This window comes from Tarenaya hassleriana, unplaced genomic scaffold (genome assembly GCF_000463585.1).
Source record: "Tarenaya hassleriana unplaced genomic scaffold, ASM46358v1 Cleome5, whole genome shotgun sequence".
In the NCBI taxonomy this organism is placed as follows: Eukaryota; Viridiplantae; Streptophyta; class Magnoliopsida; order Brassicales; family Cleomaceae; genus Tarenaya; species Tarenaya hassleriana.
In genome coordinates this window covers 2,991,616-3,016,684 of record NW_010967707.1, presented here as the reverse complement: position 1 = coordinate 3,016,684, position 25,069 = coordinate 2,991,616, and the positions used below count along the sequence as shown (strand labels likewise).

Below are 25,069 nucleotides of genomic sequence, written 5' to 3'. Positions count from 1 at the left end.
CATTTTCTTTGGTATTTTTTGTTTCCGTATAATCCACAGAATTAACATCTACCCTTTAAAAATAATTAATTTACTGCTATTTATAATGGAGATACTTTTCTGTGTATTTTATTAATATAATGAACATCAACAAATATAATGTTTTTCACTATATCCAAAATTTTGCTTTTTAATAATATCGGCAAATTTTTGTTTTAATTAGCTAGTAATTTTTTTTATTAACATTAGCTAATGTGTTAGTTTTCGATCGACTTATCTTTTGCGATACGATTTTTATTTATTTTAATTTTTAATAATACTAACAAAATTTCGGTGGACGGCTCGTAGGGCATGTACCCTATAGATGCTTGCGACATTTAATGATGGGACCAACAATTTTACCAATTTATTTTCATTTAATTTTTTATGCGTGTAATAAATTTATTTACAGTTAGGAGCTTCCATTTTTACTATTATTTTTGGAATTTATAGAATGATATTGTATTAGGCTCTACGAGAATGATAATTAGAAAAAAAATTTGTTCTCTTCTTTTTAGTTAGTATTTTTTTTGTACTGGTAGTATTTCATTATAAAATTAATCTATACAATTGCCACATTTATTTTTTTTACTCCAGTTAGAAGTTTTTATTATTATTTATTATAAAGTGTATTATGTCATGATATATTTTTTTTAAAGGAAAGCAATGAAGCTTTAAATGGAGAGACTGCAATATTTTTCTGATCATAAGTTGACAAAAGCTCTCCTTTCAAACCTCTGTCTCTTTGTAAATTCAGATTACAGAAATTTTCAGCAGCCAAAAAAGATTCTGGAATCAGTGGAAAACAAACAATAAACCCGCATCAACGAGATCATCTATTGAACAAAACCGATATCGCTATATATATATATAGAGATATAGATATATAAAAGCTTCAGATACGCGTATGTACATATATATACGTACGTATATATGTAGCTTGAATTTCACATGCATGTACTTATAGCCGTCTCTGTCCACTCTTATTACAGAACTAGCACATGCGAATCTAAATGTTTTTTTTTCCTAAACAAACCATATCCTTGTAGTATGATGTTGTATAATTTAGACATAATTAGTGTAAATAACTTGATTATAAAGATTCTACAAGATGTATGATGAGAGAGAGAGAGAGAGAGAGATCAGTTGTATATATTCATCATCCTTCTGCTTTCATCATCGGTCGATCCATATATATATATATATATATATATATATATATGATCGCAATCACGAAATCAAAACCAATCAAAAGAATCCTGAATTCGCCATGTCTTCCCACAGCTTTCTTGATCTTATCTTTGTCTTCTTACCAAGAAAACTATCTCTATCATTCACTCCATGTATGTATATATATTATATAGAAAATCAGAGTGTGTGTGTGTATATATATATATATATATATATATGTATGAACAAACACATATAATATTACTGACATGAGCATGAATCTTTGTTATTGTAATAAACATGGAAATTTAATAATAAATTAAGAAGGAAATTAACAATGTACATAACCCATCACATCACATGGGACCATGTGAATTCCGAGTTGTATGATATCACATACTCAGTTGTATATGATTGTTTTGCAACCGTCAGCCGTGTATGGGATGTTATAATGGTCCTTTAGCGCACATGTTTTTGCTTGCTGAATAAAAATAAAAGAATATATATATATATATATATATATATATGATAATTATTTAAAATATTACAAAATAGACTGTAAATGATTTTTTTTTACATTTAGAAAGAACTCATTATTTATATATGCTTAAATATTGTTTTCTTTACGTTGTTATAATTGTATTAATTTTATTTTTTTGGGTCAAATTTAATTTGGAATGCTCAAAATTTAAATTTAAAATTTCAGATGATGTTTAAACTTTTAAGATAATTAAATATTTCTAAAACCAGAACAACTAACAATGATAATAAATGTAGATATTTTTGTTCCGATATATAAAATTAAATTAAATGAATAATACATAATGATATCTAAATTAAATATTATAAAAAAATGAATTGGATATAATTTTTATAATATCAAATTTATCTAATCCAGATCAATCCTATATATATATATATATATATATATATATATTGCAGAATATTTCGTTAAGGACAAAAATTGTAGTATTTTTTATTTAATTATTTCAAGTGATTTTGTGCAAGGATGTGACCAGTTGGACTTTATTGCGATCCCATGCAGATTCCCCCAACGTTTTAAAAGAGAATACCATATGATAATATGGGCGATCAACATATTCGTCAGAACCCTCCTGTTATTGTTTCCTTATTTTTTGTTTGGCCGTTAAAAACTAGTTTTTTTAATCTAAAAAAACGTCAAAAATATATTTTTGAAATATCAAAATTATCCTTGAATCATGTTTAAAAAATTATTTTTTAACACTCTCTCAATGTCCATATATATATGTACAAGGACTACAATAAAATTCGATTTGGATTAAAAAAAATCACATTTTTTTTTTATGGATTTACAATTCCGAACAACTCCATCTTCCATGGATTCTTGCTCATTGAATGAGTTTAAATCCACAAAATATTTCGGAGTGGAATCCAATACGAAAGAATTAAATGCGATGCATATCTATAGGCAAACCAAATCGAACCAGCCCGGAATCTATTTGGTAAGACATTGTTTTGATAGCCAAACAAAATTAAATAAATGACCCAATAAAAGATTCCTTGGACTGCTTTCACGAGAATCTCTTCCCACGCCTCAAATCAGCTTGCCCTCTTGGAATCGACCATCATCCATACATCATCATATGTACAGACGATGTGTTGTCTTCCACCATTGCCATTTTCACTCATCACTCCGCAACCATGTAATAGTTAAGAGAAACAAACACAGACAGAATCCAACCCGAAAACCGGAAATGCCCTGACCAAGACTTACTACGGATTCCCCAAGTAATAATTAGAACACGTCCGGGTGAAATCGCCCCGGGATGGAACTGTTCTGCTGTGCTTGTTTCAAATGAAGTGTCAAAGCATAGTTGTTAACCTGCAATATCAGTTCAAAGGCTCGAACAACTTTGGTATTTGATCTCATCGAGGCGCAACAATTTGTATGTACACGGCGTTAGGAAATGAAAAAGAAAAACCCCGAGGGTTAAGATTCTGACCTCAAGTGTTCTCAGCTGTTCTTGGTATTGAGTGATTAGCTGCTTCAAATGCTGCAACTCCTGACTCTGATCTTCGAATTCTTTCTGCCTCTTCTGTTGTGTCACCACAGCTCGTTTGAGTATAGTGTTTTCCTGGACGACGGCTTCTACTTGTTGCCTTAGCATCATGCTTTCCTGTCAAACACAGAGATCAGATTCAATGTGAGGAAAAAAACATCTTCTGAATTTTTTTTGACAATCTAGTACTCATTTAAGGAATGCCCGTCAACGACAACGAGGAGAGAGACACGGACAAGAAACACGGTCAAACAGCAAATAGATTGAGGAACCACCTGTTGGAGACTTTTCATTGCTTCAGCACCAGCACGTGCACGAATAGACTTCTCAAACACCTCTAAGGCTCTCGCAGCACGGGCTTTAGCATCGTTCATGTCAGAGGAATTCATCATTTCCCTAACAAAGAGCTCAACCCATTCAGTGCCATCCAAGTTCAAGACATCTGGAGCACATGCTTCTCCATTTGATGGGACCTCCTCCTTAGCCGGTGCTGGAGTGAGAAGAAAACTCTCAGTTATAGTCAGAAGTCATAAGTGGGGTCACAGTGATAGCTACATGAGCAATTTTATCAGGGTGGAATGGGATAAAAAATTTGCATACGAGGAAACCCATTTGATAGGAAAATATGACAGAAAAAAATATTCAACAAGTATATACTTCTAATAAGCATGCAAGTTCAGGATCAAAAGTATATGTGACATGTTCTGGCAAAAAAAAAAAAAAAAAAGAAGACTGAAGACGATAAGATTGATGCGTAATATGAGTAGGAAAGTATACTACACAGCTACCTTGCTGTTCAGCTTCAACATTTGTTTCCTGAATGACAGAAGATAGGTTGGTAGCAGAATCTGCATTCTTGGTTGCAGACTCCAAACGGAGCTGATGCAAACGCCTAATAGCTGAATCCAGATCATCTCCGCATTCCTCAATCGCCCGCTCAAGAAGCTAAACATACAAAATCTGCAGTTAATTTTATAACCATACAGATAAATCATGATAAAGATCTAATTCCACAAACACATTTCGACCCACATGACCATTTGCATGGACAAAATCCAAACAATGAAACATAAAACCGATGCAGCATCCGGAATCGAATATCACATGCTTGCAAATTAACCGCCAATTATAATAAGACAAAATTTACTTGAATAACGTCAATTTCATCGCACCCACACCCAAATTGACCCATATGAACATATAACAAAACAAATCGATCACGATGTAACAGATACAGAAACCAAAATCGATCGTCACCTGCTTATCCATGTCGGGGAAAATCGCGGCGACCTGATCGAGGAGGATCGAAGAAGCCTGCGGACTCGGAGATGAAAAACGAACCGGAGATGACGAAGAAGAGCAACGGATTTTCTTGGAGACGGGAGGCGAAGCGGTGGCCAAATCCTCGAACAGAGATCTCTTCCCGCAAACTATCGCAGACATGTTATCTGCTTCCCCGTCTCCTCTTCTTCTTCTTCTTCTTCTTCTTCCTTCAGCTCTTTTCCCCTTCCTTTTTCTTCCCTGATTTTCCCTCGGATTCCCGGGAAGCAAACAACCCTCTGAAGAAATTAAATAGAACAAAAAAATCTGAGGAATTCAGAATTCTCTTACGGGAATAGATTGGGAATTCGTAGATATTCAGATCCAATGAAATCCCTATAAACCGGAGAATGAAGAGGTTAGGGTTATCATTTCAGATTATAGGATCACCGAAAATAACAAGTTCCCATTATTTTGAGATATTTACGAATCTACCCATATGTTTCAAAATGTTTTGATTTACTCCAATATATCTTCTAAATTTGTCGGTCCTCAATTTTTTTGATCCATTGGTTTTCGATGACTAATTACGTGGATAGACATTTTCTTTTTTCCTTTTTCATTTTTTTTTCTTCTCTTTCGTGTTTAATGCAACACTCCCAACAGAATATTCCTAAACGCGTAACCGAACGTAGCTTCGTCCATCTCTCCGTCTTTTCTTCGTCGCGAAGGCAATCAGATCATCTATCTTCCGAACTCGATATCCATGGAGGAATCAGAGTTCCAGGATCTCTCCGACGACGCTGATTACGCTGCATCTCAGCAACAAGTGAGCAATTTCAACTACCTTGTTTGGTTCTTCTACCTTAATCCTATTGATTTGGATTGATCCTTGTTCAATTCCTCACTTGAATCGTTATCAAAGATTTTTCCTTTGCTTTTTCAATTGAGCCATTGATTTCTATGTCTTTTTGTCGGATTTCTGAATTCGGCAGGGTTCGGCGAGCATGATGCGGTGCGATAGCGGGAAGAGAAGCTCACCGAGTGAACAAGAAGGTGGTGAAATTGTGTATTTAAAGGATAATGTTGCGATTCATCCGACCCAGTTCGCATCCGAGAGGATTAGTGGGAGATTGAAGTTAACTAAGCACGATTCTGTCCTTTTTCTGGTAATTAATGTAACTTCTTCGCCATTAGTGTTCTAGAGATTCTTTGTTTTGTTCCGGTTTCTTGTCGGTGTGATCCAATTAATAAAGGGCAAAGGGGATGTATGCGATGCCCAATCCATAAGTAGAAGATTTGTCTCATTGTTCTTTGGGTTTATTTATGATTCTTGCTTTGAGATGTTGCTTTTTCTTGTGCGCCCTGTAGTCGTGGATTCCGTACAAAGGGCAAATCTCAAACGCAAAGGTCACGGATAAAGGTATCTGCTTTGTCTCCTTTGAATGGAAGTATCACATGTTGATAGGATAGGATGAGTAAATGGAGATGCATTTGCTTCGGTTTTCGGTTGTTGCCTTTTCTAGACAGGAATCTGTATACCATTAGAGCTGTGCCATTCACGGAAGTGAGGTCCATCAAGCGACACACTCCTGCTCTTGGATGGCAGTACATAATCGTTGTGTTGTCATCTGGTAAGCCATCTTGATCTGATATGGCTTGTTGTCGGTGCTTTCACTAAGATATTGTGCATGATCTCTAAGTAACCCCACTCTTATGGTAGAATGTATTCGTGTGTGCAGTAAAATCTAAACAAGTTGGAGAATCGTTATCGTCTCTCCTGTTTACAGAGACATGTAAAATAATCTAGATTCTAGGTAGTTATGACAGTTAAAAATTTCAAAATTAGAGAGTGGTTGTAAAATGACTGTCTCATTGATCTTTGTTCTTTCTAGTGATTTTATACCACGAGGATAAGCGATGTCTTCCTTTTAAGGGTAGAATGATCCCGTAAACAATTAATGCTTGAATTAACAACTAGTATTTTTCAACTGTCTCCCTGATTGTTTGTACTGTTCAATTTGCATCTCAGATAATGCAATAAAATGTTTTGATTCCAGGGCTTGCATTTGCACCTCTGTACTTCTACAGTGGAGGAGTGAGGGAGTTTCTTGCCGTTGTAAAGCATCATGTTTTTCTTGCAAGGTTTGCTCGTGATATCAGATGCTTCTTTTCCTTCGGTCATATATTTGTTTATGGAAACGTATCCTTTTGAATTTCGGGCGCATTTGTGCCATTTCTTTAGCTGTTATGCTTAGCTTTGTACAGAGCTTTTGTTATTTAGGACATGCGCTTGTTCTTATGGAACTGCCATAAATGCATATCAAACATTTGTTAACAATTTTCATCTTTAGAAAATTAGGAAAGCAATGTTGTCTAAAAGTACTCATTATCAGGCCTGATCATGAATAAAAGGAGTGTAGACTGATGTAATCTTAGCTTTATACAGGTCAGCAGAAGATGCAAATGTGTTTCTTGTGAATGATTTTCGAAATCCATTGCAGGTAAGGTTGCTTTCTTTTTTTTTCTTTTTTTTTTTGCCCAATTGCACAAACTTTGTCAAGAAATGATTGATTCTCTCATGTTTGATGTCATATCCATCTTATAATGTATAGCCTGTCAATTTGTTTTTAAGTAACCTGTACAGACACCAGTGTTTCTTTTGCATGTGAGGGTTAATGCCTTCTATTAAGTGTCAATCGTAACCACTTTTCGTATGCCCTAGAGGGGCAGGAGTATTATTGCAAATATTGATAGCCTTGAAAAAATGATTTAATTTTAACAATACTTCTGGTTTTGTATTATTGCATAAGATAGTGTAATAAATTTAATGGTTATGTACAACAGAGAACTCTGTCTTCTTTAAAGCTGCCAAGATCACTCCCTGTTGCAAGTGGACAATCTTCATTCCCATCGGTTGGGGAGTCATCTTCTAATGAAAATCTGGGGAGAACAAGTTCCGATGTCAGTGACAAAAATTCTGTTGCTTCCCAGTACGGTGTAAGGAAGCAAAAGAGTCATGATCTTTCTATCCAGCTTCTCGAGAAATTTTCCCTTGTGACTAAATTTGCTAGAGATACAACCACACAGTTATTCTCTGAGAACAATGGCTTCAGTTCCGCTGATAAGAGATGGAATAACCATTCCACCTATAATTATCCCGAAAAGTTGTCCAGTGTTGGTTACCCTGAAGTTCCTGAAAGTCTTCATAGTCACCCTGAAAAAGAGCCTGCTCAGGCTGAAGAAATTCCAACTGATGTTGAAGTTCCTGCAGATCCTTTAGAGGTGAGGATCTGAATCCTTTTCAGTTTTTCTAGAATTAAAATGTTGGTTGAAGTTATATCATAAGGCAAACAGCTGTTTCTATTGCACCTTTAAGTTAGATTCTAATGTACTAAATATAATAAGTTACAAAGTGAAGCTGAACTATTAGATAGTGCCTAGATACTCATTGAAGAGCAATCTTTTACATGACTAGTTACTTTTTTGTTCATGATAAATATTGTAGGATACACATGCTTTGAAGGTTCTTTTACTTTGGTGGCAATTCATATGGACTTTTTTTTGAAATTTTGGACATTAAATATGCTTCTTTTTTTTTATTTTGTCGAATAATACTTCCTTTTTTCTTTTTCTATCTTATATAAAAATATGCGGATGCAATCGATTTATGCTTGATGGTTCTGTTAAACATCAAATGCCGGTCATTGGTCAGTGTTTGCATGTCAAAAAGTTTAACTATGCTATCTGTTAACTTTGCAGTTTAATAAGATGAGTTTGGTATGGGGAAAACCAAGGCAGTCACCTTTGGGACGTAGAGAGGTAAGCCTTGTCAATTCTGAACTGAGCATAATCCATATTCTGGAACTTTTAAAAAGAAATTGATTGCTTTGGTATTTTTTTCCACCCTAACAACCATGTGTGATCCATTGGCCTTTATTCCCAGAACATAAGACCATAGCCGAGCTTCCTGTTTCTAAAGCTTAAAGCTATCCCCAACAGTATACCTGGTGTATGTCAAATTTATCAAATTACTAAAGTGATGACTTTTTTAGCTTAAATCAAATAACATTTTAGATGATCCGTTAGAGGACTCTTTAGCTTCAATCAGATAACATTTTGGATGACAAAGCACTTGACCATATAACCATGAATTTTGGCGAAATATTAATATTTTAACAATACATGGACGTTCTGATTTGGAATCCCTTACGCTTCCTAATGAATTTCCACGTTTGCTTGATTACTTTTTTCTTCTTTTTCATCTTTGATAGAATTCAATCTTTTGTTGGGTTTTCAGTGGGCAGCTTTCTTGGATTCTGAAGGACGGGTGATGGATTCGAAGGCTCTTCGAGATAGAGTTTTCTATGGAGGCATTGAGGATGCATTGCGAAGAGAGGTTATAACTTTTCTAGTCCATGTGTAGTATAAATTTATCCTTGCTAACTAATTCTGATTGGTTCTTAAATGCAACATCGCCATTATAGGTCTGGCCCTTTCTCTTGGGATATTATGCCTATGACTCGACATATGCAGAGAGAGAATATCTTCGATCTGTTAGACGGATGGAGTATGCAACAGTAAAACAACAGTGGCAGGTCGGATCTCCTTCCTTTCTGTTCACTCAAATTTAGGGTTTTTAGTTGTTTTTTTTAATCTCGCATCTTGTCTGAAACTCCTGGAACCTAGCTTTCAAATTCTCACATGGCTCCTTTGCTATAGTATTGTTTTGTCAAAAATGGTTCTTGGAGCTAAAAAAGCCATAAATGTCAGATACATTCCTCAAGTAACTTCTTTCTTATACTTTGGAAGGTCTTTTCTCTGACGCTTGATACTCTTTACAAATTCTTTTCTAACAGAGCATCTCTCCTGAGCAAGCAAAAAGGTTTACAAAATTCAGGGAGAGGAAGGGTCTTATAGATAAAGATGTGGTAAGAAAAGTTCCGATTTGTACCGTGACATGTGTTGCCTCATTCACCAAATTCCAAGTGTGAGTTGCTGTTCTGTTTTCTATTTGTCTAGGTAAGAACAGACAGGTCACTTGAATTCTTTGATGGGGATGACAATCCAAATGTTAACCTCTTGCACGACATTCTTTTGACCTACTCTTTCTACAATTTTGATCTGGGTTACTGTCAGGTACTCTCTTCTACTTGCAAGGTTGATTCTTAGAATTCTATTGTGATGGGATTGGGTGTTGTATCTACAAGGATGGCGTTTCTTTAATTTTTTGGGCCCTGAATTTGCACTCGGTATTCATATCCACTTCGCAGTATGCAAGTAGGAATTTAGCGTTGAGCAATCGCAGAATCATTCTGCAGAAACTCCCTCTTTTTTTTTCATGTCTTTTTGTCAATCTTCACCTGTATGACTTGGAAGCCTAATGTTTTTTTTTTTCCAATTGACAGGGAATGAGTGATTATCTGTCTCCCATCTTGTTTGTGATGGAGGACGAATCAGAAACCTTTTGGTGTTTCGTGGCTTTAATGGAAAGGCTTGGGCCCAATTTTAACCGTGATCAGAACGGCATGCACACTCAGCTATTCGCACTCTCGAAGGTCTTATCTTTTACTTTATACCTCCTTAACAACCTTTTGTCTTCTACAATATACATTGCTTTTCTCCCTCTTTATCAACAGGATCTGATTCTGAAGCTTTTCTCTATTTTCCTCTCTATTTCAACAGTTGGTGGAGTTGCTCGATAGCCCGTTGCATAATTACTTCAGCCAGAACGACTGCTTGAATTACTTCTTCTGTTTCCGCTGGATCCTTATTCAGTTTAAAAGGTTTTTCTGCGAAATCCCATTGTCCATTCTTTTTTCTGAGAAAACCCTGCAGTGGTTTCCGATAAAAAAATTGCACGATAGAGTAAATTTATTGATCATTGTGATGCTGGTGACAAATGTGAATCAGGGAGTTTGAGTATGGGAAAACGATGCGGCTATGGGAGGTATTATGGACTCACTACCTCTCCGAACACCTTCACCTATACGTATGTGTTGCAATATTGAAGCGTTACCGCCGCAAGATAATCGGGGAACAGATGGACTTTGACACACTCCTTAAATTCATCAACGAGCTTTCTGGGCATATTGACCTCGATTCTGTGCTCAGAGACGCGGAAGCTCTGTGCATATGTGCGGGCGAAAATGGTGCTGCTAGCATTCCTCCGGGAACCCCGCCTTCTTTACCCGTGGACGACGGTATGTTATATCCTCAACAAGATGAAGTATTGTAGTTACACTTTCGTCTTCTTCTTCATGGCATATTATCAAAACTCAGATTGCCAATGAACAGATCCTTTTGTTTTGGTCTCATCATCGGTTGTAGATTGTTAAGAATTCTATGCTTTTGGTGCTTATCGATGGGGATCAATGCTTCGTTTGAATAGAACTACAATAGGCGGAAACAGCTGGAAACTTATTACTTCGACTGATTAAATTCTTGTCTAGACTACGTCCATCGTGTTTTACTCCCTCATAGATTAAAGCATCGAATGCAACGATGGAAAAACCGTCGTGAAATTACTTTGCACGACGGGCATAGTCTATGGAAGAATTCATCCCTCCAATAAGAGAGAGAGAGTCCTAAAGCAATGGGAACATGTCGGCAAATGCAAATGAAGACTGGGGATCGTCGAAAACAGAGGTTTCGTAGTCGGGAAACGGCAATGGGGACGCTATGCCATAGCCAAATCCGTTCATCCCTTCCGTCCAGGTACTGCTCGTCACGATGCTATCTTCTCGCTTTTCCCCGTTGGCTTCTTCCCGTCCTTGGCCCATCACTCCTTTAGATGCCATCAAGCTGGGTGATGCACATTGCTTGTTCTTGGTGTCGGTATCAATGCCCTGAGTCTTACCTCCCGATTCATCGGCTTTTCGCTTGCTTGATTCGGATTTCTTGTTCAAATGGGTATTCCAGTAGTTCTTCACCTCGTTGTCCGTACGACCAGGAAGCCGACCCGCGATCAAGGACCACCTGCCAGAGACATAATATACAGGTGAAAAGAGTTATATATATGTATATACGGTGGTTGTGACATGAAGGTGTAGATAGTGTTAACGGACCGGTTGCCGAGAAGCTTATGCATACGGATGATAAGGTCTTCCTCCTCGGGGGACATGCCTCCTCGTTTGATGTTTGGTCGGAGATAGTTCTTCCATCTCAGTCTGCAACTTTTACCGCCTCGCTTCAGCCCTGAAACAATTGGGAATTGGTTATGGAGAGCCGTTAGATTTCCGGTGAAGTCTGGTCGGTAAAAGAAAAAAAAAGTTTTTTTTTTGGGGGAGGGGATCAGACCGGTTCTCCGGGAGATATCTGCCCAGTTTCCTTCTCCAAATGCCTCAACATAGCTTCTCAAGATCAGGTCTTCTTCTGGCTTCCACAAGCCTCTCTTCACTCTACACTTTCCTTCTCTCTTCTCCATATCTCTCTCTCTCTCTCTCTCTCTCTCTCTCTCTCTCTGAATCAAAAGAGCATTGAAAATGGTGAAGTCCTTATATAAGCCATACAGAGAGGGAGAGAGGGAGAGAGATTGCATTTTACATGTGGGCGTCTCGTTCTTGCTAAATTATTAAAAGCACTTTCTCAACAGTATCATACACATTTAGAGAGAAAAAAACATGCTGTGACAGAAGCATATTTTTTTTTTTAATTCCTTGGTTCCATTAGCATGCGTCATCATCGTATTCTTTCTTTTTGTTCTAATCATATAGTATATAATTATATTGACTTCATGGCATGAAATTGCAAAATCTTTCAAAAGCCATCACCAAATGGGTGAGAGGAAGAAGAAGAAGAAGAAGAGGGGTGGCTCACTTTTTACCTTTTTGTCTTCATCACTTTCTTCTATTTTCTTCTATTTCAATTCTTTGGTTAAAAAAAAAAAAAAAAAAAAAATCATCGACTAGATATTTAGGCAACGAGGAAGTGAAGCGACTCAGAGAGTGGAGAACGCCCTAATGAAATCATATAAATAAAATGCACAAGAATCATTAACTTAATTAATTTTTATTAGTTGATTAACCAGCAGGGCCAAGTATGACATTTAAAATGATTCGTACATCCCATGCATACACAGACGAATAATTATCAATTTGTTTGGGTTTTTATTGTGAAATTTCCCTTTGATATGAAAGATATCCAGTCTTCTTGTTCATGAGGTAGGAATATATATATAATATACATCCCATCCCATCCCATGCACACACACACAGACATATATATGTGTGTATATATATACATATATAAAGACACAAATAAGAGGGGGGAAATATTTTGTGAAGGCGCACGAGGCTCATCAATGTCGGTAAGGCTGAGCATAATGAGTTGCCTCTGATATTTCATGTCCCCCCACTCCATCCACATAATCCAAAACCCTAATATCTCTCTCTCTCTCTCTCTCATGATTTCAAACTCCGTTCCTATTTGTGTGGGCCAGAATTTATGACTATTGGTAGGAATCATCTACGAATCCAAAATGCAAAGGAAGGCCTCTCGAGTCGAACGCCTTTATTTCAATTTTTATCTCACCGTGTGCGTTAATCTTGTATCCAAAGTCTTTCGGAGTTTAAATGTCAATCATTTTCATGCATTTATTTTCACTAGCGATTGTACGTGCAACGTTAAATTCAATAAATGATTTGAATTTCGGGTTGGAATGCCGGTTAGGGTTCACTTTCCTCACAAAAACCGTAGATTCGATCGATCCATATATGCATATATCAGCCAGGACAATGGCATGCATACAAAATCACCAAGGTTCCTATATCCATAATTTGGTTTATTCAGTCGCTATTATATGTTTACGTTACCTACAAGGCCTACGTATGGATCTATCGATTAGGTCTATAATTAACCTCTTTGAACGGACTAATGGTAATCACAAAAGAAAGCAGCTTTTTCCATCATGTGAAATTGAGGGGACCCTCGCAACATGTGGAGATATTGAAAAACAATAGTTAGTGGGTTATTCTTTTGATTGTAACAAAAAATAAATAAATCTGCCATATATATAATTGCCCTATTATTATTATTATTATTATTATTGTGTGTGTGTGTATATATATAGGTTTTCCTCGCTTACAAACTGACCAGATGAGACTTTTGAGTTTTCATGGCGCAGTTCACTCACACTCACACTCACACTCACACCCTCACCTGTCTTTTGTCTCTGTCTCATTTCTTTGTCTTCGTCCACACATTTGTTATGGGTCCGATTTTCGATTTGTCTTCACGTTACATTTCACATTTGTTTTTTTATTTATTTATTTATTCATTCGATCCTTAGTGGAAATCCACATGCTAAGTGTCGATTCTCGAATATTTTGTTTGGACCCTCACCCTACATGTCTCAATAATCGCAGTACTAATACTTGTGGAATAATGTTTGGACATTTTCAATTTTTTACGAACGATAATATATATATATATATATATATTGGATAAATTGTATATGGTATAAGATTTGTGGAACGACATTTTCAATTGGGTACTTAAGTACCTAAATCATTGACGGTGCACGAGAAACGACTTCTGATGTGATTGTTAGCATATTTTTTTGTGAGGTGTCAAAAAATTAAATAGAAACAAAACATTGTCCGGTGCAATTAATGAAAATTAAAATGTACCGCTACCATTATAAATACATTATTAAAATGTATCTACTTACGTTTTACCAAAAAATAAAAAATATATATTCCTAATTAACGAATAGATTATATTTCAATGCTAGTTTAATTGTTTAGTGTGCTTCCCTATATATATATTTCCAATTATTTTTAATTTCTCAATTTATGAAACGGAGGAAGAAGACAATCGTCCTTTCTTTCTGATCATCGATACTTGAAAAGCAAGTTGACTGTTTGTTGGAGGCGTTGTTCATTTAATAAAACAATTAATCTATCATCTGTTTAAAATTTAAAAAATAAAATAAAAATATATTGAGTTTATGTGTAATGTAAATATCCTAATTCTCCCTATAAACTATTTATTTATTTTAAAAAAGAAAAATTAGTTAATTATTTTATATAATTTTTTAGAATAAAGAATCTAATTAAAAAAATCAAACCGAACCTAATTGCCCTCCACGAACACATTTCATTAAAAAAAAATAATATACCAACAATAACATAAGAAAAAGGTGACCATTTGATGATTTCAAATACTCAGCTCAACAATCGCCAAGGTTTCTCTATACAAGTACAAATGTTACGTTCCGTAATATGATAAAGTATATCTATTTATCGATTCCATTATATTCTCTAACCATAATTTAATTTAATATTTAAATTTTAATTATTATAGCGTTTCCTTCACTTGATGGTTTTATGTAAAATCGTGTATATCTTTCTTCTTAGGACCAAAGAAAAGGAAGAAAAAATATAGTCCCTATATACGTACGAATGGGTAGAAAATTCGAACCAAATAAAAACCAATTAACCAAACCAAATCAATTCAAAATTTATTCCGTTTGAATCGGTTCCAATTCGCTAAGCCAAAACTACTTGAATTATCTACCAACCAAATTAGAAATAAATCCAAACGAAATAAAATTTACTGTGAAAAAAAAATTGTCCGAACCAAATCAGATCGAGCTCAAACCAAACTTAATTCAATTTTATTTAGATATTATTTTATCCAATCTAAACTCATCTAAATCCCAAATAAACCCGAAATCGGCCCAATCGAATCCTATCTCTAGAGTCTGGATCTATGAAGTCGGGCCTATGATTTCTCTCTCCTCCTTTAATGGGCCTTGATGAAGAGAAAATTATGGGCCTTCCGCAAAGCCCAATAAAATGAGTGCAAAGAAAAAGAAAAGGGTATAACGGTCATTTACGTAGAAGACATTGCTCGGTAATTTGTAAACTCCATGAATGTCCTTTAATGGGCCTTGACGAAAAGAAATTATGGGCCTTCCACAAAGCCCAATAAGACAATCATATGCTAATTTAAATTATGCACAAAGAAAAAGAAAAGGGTATAACGGTCATTTACGTAGAAGACATTGCTCGGTTATTTGCAAACTCCATGAATGTCCTTTAATGGGCCTTGACGAAAAGAAATTATGGGCCTTCCACAAAGCCCAATAAGACAATCGTATGCTAATTTAAAATTTACCGCGCAAAGAAAAAGAAAAGGGTATAACGGTCATTTATGTAGAAGACATTGCTCGGTTATTTGTAAACTCCGTCCTTTAATGGGCCTTGACTAAAAGAAATTATGGGCCTTCCACAAAGCCCAATAAGACAATCATATGCTAATTTTTAGTGCAAAGAAAAAAGGGTATAACGATCATTTAACTAGAGGGCATTGCCACCCGCATGTCTGTTTTGTCGCCTTCCTCAGTTATTTTATTTGTACGGCGAATCCGGTGATAACACTCCATATGTTAAGAAATGTTTTTTTTTTTACTTCCGCGTATAATATAATAAATTTTAATTAAGTTGTGTTGTGGCGAATTTATCAGGAAAAAAATCCGAATATAAAAAAGTTCCATTTTATTTTTACGGCCCATGATTATGATCTTTTTTATAACGATGAAAGTCCAAAGTAACCTTAGACAAATATGTAAATATATAAAAAAAAATTAATCAAAACTTGAATTACCCATATCGTGGTTGTGCTATTTCAATTTTTTTTTTTTTGTTGTTGTTTAGAACTGTTGTATAAAGATGTTTTTAGTCCTTTCCCGGTCGTTTGTCGTATCGGATTTTAAGGGCACGGAAAGGTAAAAGATTTCTCAGTAAAACTCACAATATGATTACAAAAGGTAAAAAAAAACAGAGAGGATTGATATTTTTGAATTATAATATAAAGTTTTATTTCCCACTATGCGATGATTCTGTGGACATAGTTTCATGACATAGTATGTCTGTTGCTTATTGTGTATGACAACGGAATATGCGGAAGTCGATATCACCCACGATAGCTATAAAAAGAATTCCATATACATATATATACAGTTTGATTTAAATAGGAACAAAATTATTACCAATATATATATATTAAAGATCTAATTAAAAAATAGAGGATATTAGTTCGGTTGTAATTAAGTATGCAAAATGATGATTAGTTTTGATTAATATACATTATATTTATATAACGTTTCACATAAACATTTGATCAAGGCCTAAGAGTTTACATTTTTATTTATGTACCTCATAATAAAAATGGTAGATTTTAATTGTATCTGAAACCACGACTAATCCTATCATGTTTACTCTAAATTCGATTATTATTTCATAAGATTATCCAAATGTATTTAAGCATCGTTATAAATAAAAAATTAAAAAGAAGAATGAAAATCGCCCCCCACGTCCGGTGGCGGAGGAAGAAAACAAAGAACATGACTACATCGGTTTCATTGGCAACAACCTACAAGACATCACATGAGCCAAGGAACTCCCCCTCTTATCACTCATCTCCTGAAACCCATATGGAATCAAAATCCTTTTTCAATTATACATCTACAAAAGAAAAGTGTCAATATATATATATATATATATATATATATATATGTGTGTGTGTGTGTGATGAGTTATTTTTAGAATATTTTCGTTAATATATTCAAATCCGATTAATCAAGAGAATACATAGAGAGAGAGCGTACCGAACTCAACAAATACATAATCGAAGTTTATCAAATTAGTAATTAATGACCATTTTAGTATAACGAAAATGGTTTTTTTTTCACATTGATGATTATGATTATTGAACTCCATATCCCTTCCACTGTTCCACATATTGACTCTCTCTCTATTGACGCACGCACAGAGACACAAACCCTAGCCTCTAATGAGCTGATCAAGCAAAAAAGAGGTAACTAAACCGGTTCGGTTCATCCCCAACTAAACCGGAAATGTCATAATTACTATTTCGATTTTGTTGCTATATATGAAAGCAAATCAAACAATGGCCACTTCCTTTTTCCAATGGTCCCAGCTTTTGCATCCTTCCTTAGGCACACTACTACTCTCCTTTCTTTTCTTTTTTTTTCCAGGAAAAAAAAAAGAGAATGAAAATGTATATATTTAGTTCTTCCCAAGTCACCATATCCAAACTATTTTATTAATAAAAAAAAGTTATGTGCAAACGTTTTACTCGTTTTATACATATTATAATTTAACAGTTCACCATTATTACGTTTTATTCCACAAAATAAAAAAGAAACTTTTTTAATTCGTTGGTTTCATTTTAAACACACACACATAATATATTATATAATTTTTTTCAATGGCGTGAAACCCTACCAATGAAGCCGACTAGTAAAAAGACATAAAACTCAACCCTACTTCCAAATTCCCCCTAAGCTTATATATATATATATATATAATTTAATTTGACCCTTTATCATTTTCATCCTCTCCCTATAATGACCATCTTTCCCACGTAAATATAAGTGCCCCTTTGATTTCACCGTTGTGGTAATTAATACCCCCATTTTAAAGCAAGTATATGTTCTCTCTATAGATAGAGAGAATAATTTAACAGCTTTTCATCCTCTCTCTCTCTCTCTCTCTCTCTCTCTCTCTCTCTCTACAAATCTTGCCCTCTCTTTCTCCGCCCTTACACACCCACACATAGTTCGCTAATTATAAAGGACAAGCTTATCAAGATTAGCTCTTGCCAGTCGGAGATCATGGCCGGATGCATCAACACTGCCACCGCCGCCGAGCAACTCTGCTATATCCCTTGCAACTTCTGCAACATCGTCCTTGCGGTATATATACATACATACATATATATATATATATAAGCATAGATCTGCTTTTCTTATTGTTGTTATATAATTGGGTTTTTGTTCGATTGTTCTTTTTTTTTCCTGTTCCATATCTTACTAGCATTCTAAATTTCTTAGATTTTTTCCTCCTCCAATTAACCCGTTTATTTTTCTTCTTCTCCACATACATACATACATACATACATACATACATACATACATACATACATACATACATACATACATATATATATATATAGGTTTTTTTGGTTTTCTGGTGCCACAGACCATACATACATACATACATACATACATACATACATACATACATACATACATACATACATACATACATACATACATACATACATACATACATACATACATACATACATACATACATACATACATACATACATACATACATACATACATACATACATACATACATACATACATACATACATACATACATACATACATACATACATACATACATACATACATACATACATACATACATACATACATACATACATACATACATACATACATACATACATACATACATACATACATACATACATACATACATACATACATACATACATACATACATACATACATACATATATATATATATAGGTTTTTTTGGTTTTCTGGTGCCACAGACAGGTCTCAATCGTTTCTGCTACTGACTTTTTTTTCCATTCTTCTCAGTATTGTTTCTCAGATTACAAATAATTCTTGTTCGTTTTCTTTCTCTGTGTCAAAGAAAAGTCATACGCTTTGAAACCTTTCGCGTACTTTTTTAGAGCAGAATTACAGGGCGAAGAATCCCTAAAACGATCAACTCGCGCTTGCTTGTCCGTACATAGATACGTACATGCATATGCGTGTATATATATATTTGTATTTTCTTTATTGTAAGGTGCAGTATGTTCTTTGGGTATATACATATGCATATATGAACTCGTTCTAATGGAAACTAATTTTTCTCTCCATGATAGGAACACCTAGAAAACCTAGGAGTTAGTGTCCGTGACAAAAGAGTTAGTGTTAAGACACAGTAGGATCTCAGGATTTATAATTTAATTTCTTTTTTAAAGAAGTATGGATATTTAATTTCCTCACCGAACACTCAAAATCTAGTTTGTTCTATTTTATTTTCTCATTTTTTTAATAAATCACAAAATATTTCTGCCTCCGATGATCTGATATATCCATATTTTCACAGAGATAAGCGATTACATGATCCGTTATCACATGAGAAAGGGCTTTATTTTATAAACGTTACTATTAGAGAATATAAATAGTTTAAGTAAAAATATTAAATGTTCATATACTTTCCTATATTTTATATGTTTTCAACCTTTTTTCCGACCAAAGAAGAAAACCTCGATCTGGGTTTCTCGGTTCTCCAATCAGCAACCTGCCCAAAACCAAATCTCACTCGTTGCCTGGTTGAATTACCCTATATACTTTTTCATTGTGAATTATTGTGAATAATAAAATAAGGTGTAACCAGAAATTTTTTTAAAAAAATATTAGAAGTAAATGAATTTTTGGGTGTTTGAAATTGTGAAGGTGAGTGTTCCATGCAGCAGCATGTTCGACATAGTGACCGTCCGATGCGGGCACTGCACCAATCTGTGGTCCGTCAATATGGCTGCAGCTCTTCAGTCCCTTTCACGCCCTAATTTCCAGGTACTACATACACACATACATATATATATATATATGTATATATATCTACACATTTCCCTAAATTTTAGGGTTTTTTCTTATGAAAATTTAACGATAAAGCCCTCTGAAGTCTAGGGCTTTTTTTTCCACTACAATCAAACGCACAAATTTTCACACTCCCTATATATTTCATGGGTTTTATTTTTTATTTTTTAAAAAAATGGATGAAACAACCCTTTCAAATATAGAGTTTTATTTTTTTTTTCAGTTACAATTACCACGCATAATATTGGTATATTTTCACAATCAATTATTCAATTCCCTGAAATTAGGTGTTTTCAGATATTTTAAATTATATAGCCCTCTGAAACCTAGAGCTTTCTCTGATGCTTTTGAGGAAATATTAAACCAAAGATCTGAGCATTTCAATGCACATTTCTGCCCAAAAAAAAAACAAAAAACAAAAAAACCACAGCTGCAAGCCGCCATCTACATTGATAGCCCCGAAATTTTAACGTTTTGATTAATTTCTTCTGTAAAACAATTTTTAAAAAAAGGTTTTTTTTCCCTTTCTGATATATTTTTCTTCTAAAGGGGTGTACATTATATATATATATAACCCTAGTTTGTGATTATCATTACTAGAATATACACGATGTGATCCGTTTCCTCATTGAGTTGATTGACATGAATGTTAGGGTTTCTTGGCTTCTTTCCTTTTCTTTTTCTGATGCCTTTGTAAGTTCTTGTCTTCTACCGAAGAACATGTTGCTTTCCTTTTTCGACGTGTTTCGGCTTTCTTTTTCGCTTATCTTATTGCTATATTATCCCTCTCCATTTCTCAAATTGAACACGCATTTAAGACTTGAAAGCTTTATATTTGATTATACAGTGCCTAAGTTTAATGATCGATCGTTTACAAAAAAAGAAAAGGAATTTGTTTATAGACGCATCTTTGCATTCTTTTTAGACTAAGGTCCAATATTAATTAATGATAATAAAAAATTACGTGTTAGGCGCCGAATTACTTCATACAAGAGTACAGGAACGAGTTCGGTTCTTCCTCAAGATGCCACAACAAAGTCCCTCCGAGGATTTCTACTCGCACTGCCGGCGAACAAAGGGTCGAAAACCGCCGTAAGTACTTAAAACCCTTTGCTTATATATATATATATATATGTGTGTGTGTGTGTATGTGTATATCAGAATAGTAGTGAAACCAAGGAGTTGATTTATGCTTGTAAATGCTGGTTTCATTGTTTTCAGCTACCGGGAAGCGGCAGCGAGTGCCTTCAGCATATAATCAGTTCATAAAGTAATCGAATTCCTTCTCTTGTTATACGCATATGTATTATTTATATTATAGAATAATTAAGGCCGGTTATGGCCACTTTAGTTTGGTTTGATCAATCTGTTTAGTATGAATTGATTTGGTCCGAGTTGCATGTATAATCAAATGTTCTTCATTTTGAACATTGGGTATCTATACAATTCACGCCAAATCAATTCATACTAATCCGAACTATACCGACCTTATTTCTCCAATAATATAAGCATTAATTTGTAATGAGATATATAATATATAATCAATACGTTATAATGTAAATGTAGAGAGGAAATTCAGAGGATTAAGGCGAATAATCCAGACATAAGCCACAGAGAAGCATTCAGCACTGCTGCAAAGAATGTAAGTTTACAAAATACTTCAAATATTCTAACTCCTATATACGTTCTTTTTTGTACAATTAACCCCGGTATTGAAATATATATATACACACACACACACGACAATATGAATGAAATTTCCATTATGGTTAGAGAAAAAAACACCACACGATTGGACTGACCTAGATGAAATTAAGAAACATTCTTGCGATATTTATGTCATGTGGGTTTGTGCGATCGTACAAAGTTATCCGGAAGAATTACATATAGCTAATTAGCAGTTTAATTAAAGAGTTAATCAGCTAATAAAAGTTGCTAATTAATGCATTTTATTTTGTAGTGGGCACATTTCCCTCATATTCACTTTGGTCTGATGCTGGAGAACAACAAGCAAGCTAAGCTAGCCTAACTAATGTAAGTGTTCTAATATTTTATGTTTCCTCTAAAACCTCGAAAATCTAATATTTTATCGGTTCAATATATATGTATATATATAATATAAGCTTTATATATCTCTGATTTTTGTAAATATTCATTCTTCCCTTTTTTTTTTAAAAAAAAAATTGGGTTAAGGATGAGAAGAGGTGGACGTGCCCGAAGTACCATGGAACAAGAGCTGAGGATGTCTTGGTTACTATCATCACCTTATCAGTTGATATTTTACATAAATTTCCTACAATTTCAATGATGTTATATATATATTCTCGAAGAGATCTATCTTCAAAGACCTTTCACGTATCTTGATGGTGAATAAACTTCATCATTATTTATATATATCATTTGTGTGATTCGTGTTACACGTTGTACGATTTCATTTTCTTTCACCATAAGAAGATATATATTTGTGTTTTCATTTTTAAAAAGTATTAAATAAGATTAAATTAATTAATGGTGAATCGAGCTATAAGTTAGAGTTGACGAATGACTATTATTTTGTATATAAACTGTAATATAATTTAAATAAGGTGATATGGTGAAGGAACCGATCAAAGCTTACCAAATCCAATTATCCAAATTAAGAAAATCCATATATAAATTATACTATTTTTTACGTTTAATTAGTAGTAGTACACTTATTTATTTATTTATTTTATTAGTCACTTTTTATATCGATTATACAAAATCTTATAACATTAACTGTGTGATGTCTCGACAATGATAAACTTTAGTACATACCCACAAACATTATGATCCATGTTATACATACATGGGATTTTGGTAATGTTATGCAAGATACATACATACATCTTGATAATTGCATGAGCATATATTGACCTTTATTAGTTTTTTTCAAGATTACAAAAAAAAAAACTGGTCCCAATAATAAAGCGGCCGAATTTGGATTGACATTAAATATTCTATACTCAGAACCGGTCTTTATTTTTTTTTACAGGATTTTATGCGTGTGTTTTTATTTTCTGGTATAAAGATATTATGTAGTTGTAATTAGTTAAAAATAATTTATTTTCGGAAAAAGAAAAATCTATAATAAAAAAAAGGTCACTGTGTGTCCAATTAAGCAGTATAAGGAGTACCATTCATATCATAACCCATGGTAAAAAAAATAATAATAAAGCATGCATCTCAATTATAAGGACCACCAATTTTCTGTTGCTTTTTGTTTCTCAAACATTTCTATTAAAAGAATCCTTTGCACAGCACTTGGGAAGTGTGACAAAAACTCATGTCATTTCATCATTCAAATGTTGACCAAATAATGATTTGGTGTATATATATATATATATATGCTTATTATAATGTATAGCAAATGGATTCTCTAATCCTTTGGTCGTATCCACCGTGTTCAATTTCAGACAAATCTAAACGAGGTTTAGGACCGTTTGTGATACAAGTACATATTCAAGCGAATAATAAACTTTGTTAATTAACAAATTCTCTTCATATTCCTCTTCATTACATATATATATGTATATGTACACACACTTTAGTACTACTTATATAATTAAAGGAAAAGGCGTGTGGGGTTTGGTGCAGTGGAAATGAATGAGGGGGTGGGTTCTGACACGTAGAATCTGAAACGTCAATTTCATGTCTCTGAAGACAATTCAATGGTCATGTCTTTGTAGGAATGATCCTCTCATCATCAAATATCGTTTTAATTAATTTAATTGGAAACATAATTCAATGTTAGTTACACGGGTACCCAAACACGACGGATAAAGAGCCATGGCAGCTATGCGATACTACGATCCTTGGTGGAAACTCACGTGCTAAGTGGAACCTTATTTTGTTCGAAGACAGAAAAATAATAATATCACGATCATTTGAGAAATGATTAGGGTTCTGTAAGAAAAAGGCAAATCAAACCCAACATATCGTGGGCGAGTGGTCAAGTTTGAGGTAGGAGGTAACTCCACATTGAGGTTGAGTGTTCGATTCCTTGCTGGTGGGGAGGGAGGTAATTTCTGGGTTTATATGATCCATATACAAAGGCTGGTCCCGACCCGGAGGTTTATCTAGTCAGCGCGTCCGAAAGATAGCAGCTAGGGGTCGTCCGTTATCAAAAAAAAAAAAGAGGCAAATCAATGGACATGATGTTGAATATATAGATATATATGTATGTATGTATGTATGGGGAGCAAAAGGACAAGAAGATGTTTAGTCGTGAGAGTTAAGTTCAAAAAGGGATAAGTTCTTTGTCTCGAAAACTAAATGGGAACCAACAACATGTTATTGTTCCTTAAAAAAAAAAAAAGAGACAGCATCATGTTCTAGCTTTCAATACGCCTTTCCTTATCGCGTATTAAATTGACTCCACAAGAGTCTCTCTAACGATATATGTAACGAGTACGTTATTTTGTCACCGTCCGTCCACTTGGTTCCTTTTAAAACCCGGTTTCAATAAGTACTATGCATGGATTTACATTAATTCGTTTTCGAGGGAAATGTCGATTGTTGCTTGTTTATTTTACGTACGAAAATGTTGGTTTTGACGGGGTTTCAACAACCCAACTTGAAAGGTGGGCTTTTGGGCTTTGGAGAACCCATGATGGGCCCAAATGCAGATGGATCAAGCCCACTATATCATTTTGCGAGAGCTCAAATACAGGGATTTGAAAGTTTGTGTTTGGGTTACTTCAATATCATATAATTATCTTACATAACAAAGATAATGCAGTTTTCTAAATATTAAAAAAAAAAATCATTAAAGAAACTGCTTTGATATCATCATCATCATCATTATTATTATTATTATTATTATATTTGTGAGCCGATCTTGTTCATCTGATTGATCTGTCATTCGTGATGGAAACCTCGTCATCTCCAACGCAATTGGCCACTCGTGATCTCCCACACTGCATTGTATAATTTGTATTTGATGTTTGTGACAACATTTATCAAGTTATAATTAGGTCCAATAACTAAAAAAAAATAGAAACGTGGCATAATTGTGCAAACAAACAAAACACTCAAAAGTCAAAATTGTAAAGACACTGAAAAACACACACACACACACACACACATATATATATATATATATATA

General features: G+C 34.3%; 4 protein-coding genes across 5 annotated transcripts; 2 read left to right on the top strand and 2 right to left on the bottom strand.

The window, feature by feature from the left end:
- Window positions 1-2,488: 2,488 nt before the first annotated feature.
- LOC104826550 lies at window positions 2,489-4,919 on the bottom strand. The gene is made up of 5 exons (XM_010559303.1): window positions 4,488-4,919; window positions 4,019-4,175; window positions 3,506-3,720; window positions 3,174-3,347; window positions 2,489-3,052 (listed from the first exon to the last, which is right to left on the bottom strand). Exons 1-5 carry the CDS (start codon window positions 4,671-4,673, stop codon window positions 2,966-2,968), a joined length of 819 nt encoding a protein of 272 aa, XP_010557605.1. The 5' UTR covers window positions 4,674-4,919; the 3' UTR covers window positions 2,489-2,965.
- Window positions 4,920-5,144: 225 nt separating this feature from the next.
- Window positions 5,145-10,874, top strand: LOC104826549 (TBC1 domain family member 15). Its single transcript, XM_010559302.2, has 15 exons — window positions 5,145-5,319; window positions 5,486-5,659; window positions 5,862-5,913; window positions 6,017-6,124; window positions 6,551-6,635; window positions 6,940-6,994; window positions 7,338-7,775; window positions 8,253-8,312; window positions 8,791-8,889; window positions 8,978-9,088; window positions 9,350-9,421; window positions 9,513-9,629; window positions 9,899-10,048; window positions 10,176-10,276; window positions 10,404-10,874. The coding sequence occupies exons 1-15, from the start codon at window positions 5,257-5,259 to the stop codon at window positions 10,726-10,728; spliced, it is 2,010 nt and encodes a 669-aa protein (XP_010557604.1). The 5' UTR covers window positions 5,145-5,256; the 3' UTR covers window positions 10,729-10,874.
- A 15-nt stretch (window positions 10,875-10,889) lies between these two features.
- Window positions 10,890-12,318, bottom strand: LOC104826548 (transcription factor MYB82-like). 2 transcript variants are annotated; one of them, XM_010559301.2, is made up of 3 exons: window positions 11,790-12,313; window positions 11,558-11,687; window positions 10,890-11,468 (listed from the first exon to the last, which is right to left on the bottom strand). In XM_010559301.2, the coding sequence occupies exons 1-3, from the start codon at window positions 12,028-12,030 to the stop codon at window positions 11,078-11,080; spliced, it is 762 nt and encodes a 253-aa protein (XP_010557603.1). In that variant the 5' UTR covers window positions 12,031-12,313; the 3' UTR covers window positions 10,890-11,077. The 2 variants fall into 2 exon arrangements, with proteins under 2 accessions (XP_010557603.1, XP_010557600.1); XM_010559298.2 differs by having other exon boundaries at window positions 11,558-12,318.
- A 5,645-nt stretch (window positions 12,319-17,963) lies between these two features.
- On the top strand, window positions 17,964-22,361 carry LOC104826547 (axial regulator YABBY 5-like). The gene is made up of 7 exons (XM_010559297.2): window positions 17,964-18,213; window positions 19,801-19,920; window positions 20,916-21,036; window positions 21,166-21,214; window positions 21,511-21,586; window positions 21,905-21,978; window positions 22,138-22,361. Exons 1-6 carry the CDS (start codon window positions 18,133-18,135, stop codon window positions 21,971-21,973), a joined length of 516 nt encoding a protein of 171 aa, XP_010557599.1. The 5' UTR covers window positions 17,964-18,132; the 3' UTR covers window positions 21,974-21,978; window positions 22,138-22,361.
- The last annotated feature ends 2,708 nt before the right edge of the window (window positions 22,362-25,069 follow it).